The sequence below is a fragment of the Bactrocera tryoni genome, chromosome 2, assembly GCF_016617805.1.
Source record: "Bactrocera tryoni isolate S06 chromosome 2, CSIRO_BtryS06_freeze2, whole genome shotgun sequence".
In the NCBI taxonomy this organism is placed as follows: domain Eukaryota; kingdom Metazoa; phylum Arthropoda; class Insecta; order Diptera; family Tephritidae; genus Bactrocera; species Bactrocera tryoni.
In genome coordinates this window covers 54,199,797-54,200,863 of record NC_052500.1, presented here as the reverse complement: position 1 = coordinate 54,200,863, position 1,067 = coordinate 54,199,797, and the positions used below count along the sequence as shown (strand labels likewise).

General features: G+C 39.2%; 1 protein-coding gene across 1 annotated transcript in view; it reads left to right on the top strand.

The window, feature by feature from the left end:
* Positions 1 to 232: 232 nt before the first annotated feature.
* The window catches only part of LOC120768757 (calcium-dependent secretion activator), a 26,048-nt gene continuing 25,213 nt past the window's right edge, over positions 233 to 1,067 (top strand). The window contains exon 1 of the mRNA XM_040095529.1: positions 233 to 250. Within this exon, the coding sequence (XP_039951463.1) occupies positions 233 to 250 (18 nt within the window). The remainder of the gene's footprint in view (positions 251 to 1,067) is intronic.

Below are 1,067 nucleotides of genomic sequence, written 5' to 3'. Positions count from 1 at the left end.
ATGCGATATTCTGAAGGATTATCCTACGGTAATTGGCGCAGATTAAGGGTTACCCCTTTTTCAATTCAATGATTTCAATGTTCACTCACACTCGCGCGAGTGTTTAAAATGAAAAAAAGGTTATTTAGTTAAAAGGTATGATTTATTTAAAATTATCGTTTATTTACAATACAATGGTTTGCGAAAATAATTATATCGCGTTGGATCGCTGTAAATCGGTGCAGGCGGAACCATGATGATCGAAGCCAAAGTGGGAATTACGCGGCGCAGTGTGTATGAATGTGTGTTGGCGTGCGAACTTCAGGTGGAATTGTTGACGTGCAAAGGTATGTGGATACGCGACGAGTGTCTGACGAATTGTGTTCGCTATCCTTTTTCCCATCCTTTTTGTTGAGTGGGTTGATTGATGTAGAAGTGTGGTGAGCTGTGTTGAGTGGTATTGTATTATTAGTGTGGTGGCCGCCTGCTGGGTGATGTTCACAATTGTGGTGTGATATAGAGTCATCAGCTGTGGTGAATTAAGCTGTCTTATTAGTGTGCGCCAGTTTTTTCGGGTAAAGTGGGTGGATGCTTAACTCATTTAAACATCCTGGGCCCCCTAGGCGAATATTTTGCCTAGTTTTATATATATAATCTGAGACATGTAATTCGGCTTACTGTTGGTGAAGTAGCCGAGTCCGCAGAATATTAGCTGTAAGAACCGATTTTGGTTGTAATAGAAACTTGTATTTTATGTAAGTTGAGATAGTAATTTTTTTTTGCGTGTTTTGACGACTTATTATTATAGTAAATTTGTAAAATTGTTTGATTTTATTTATTTTACTAGCGGTTACTTACAATTTATTATTTTATCGTTTTGGTGTATCGGTTGCTTAGTATTTGCCTTTTCTGTATTATCGGCAATTGTTTGCATTTAATTTATTATTGGCTTATGAAGGATAGCCTCCACGCCTGGCTCAGATATGGCCAGAATGGATACTCCCTAGCCCTGGAGTTAGGGCTGTGCCAATAGAGGGACCTTGCGACAGAGTGGCCGGTAATTGCGAACGGCTTCACTAGAATTATAA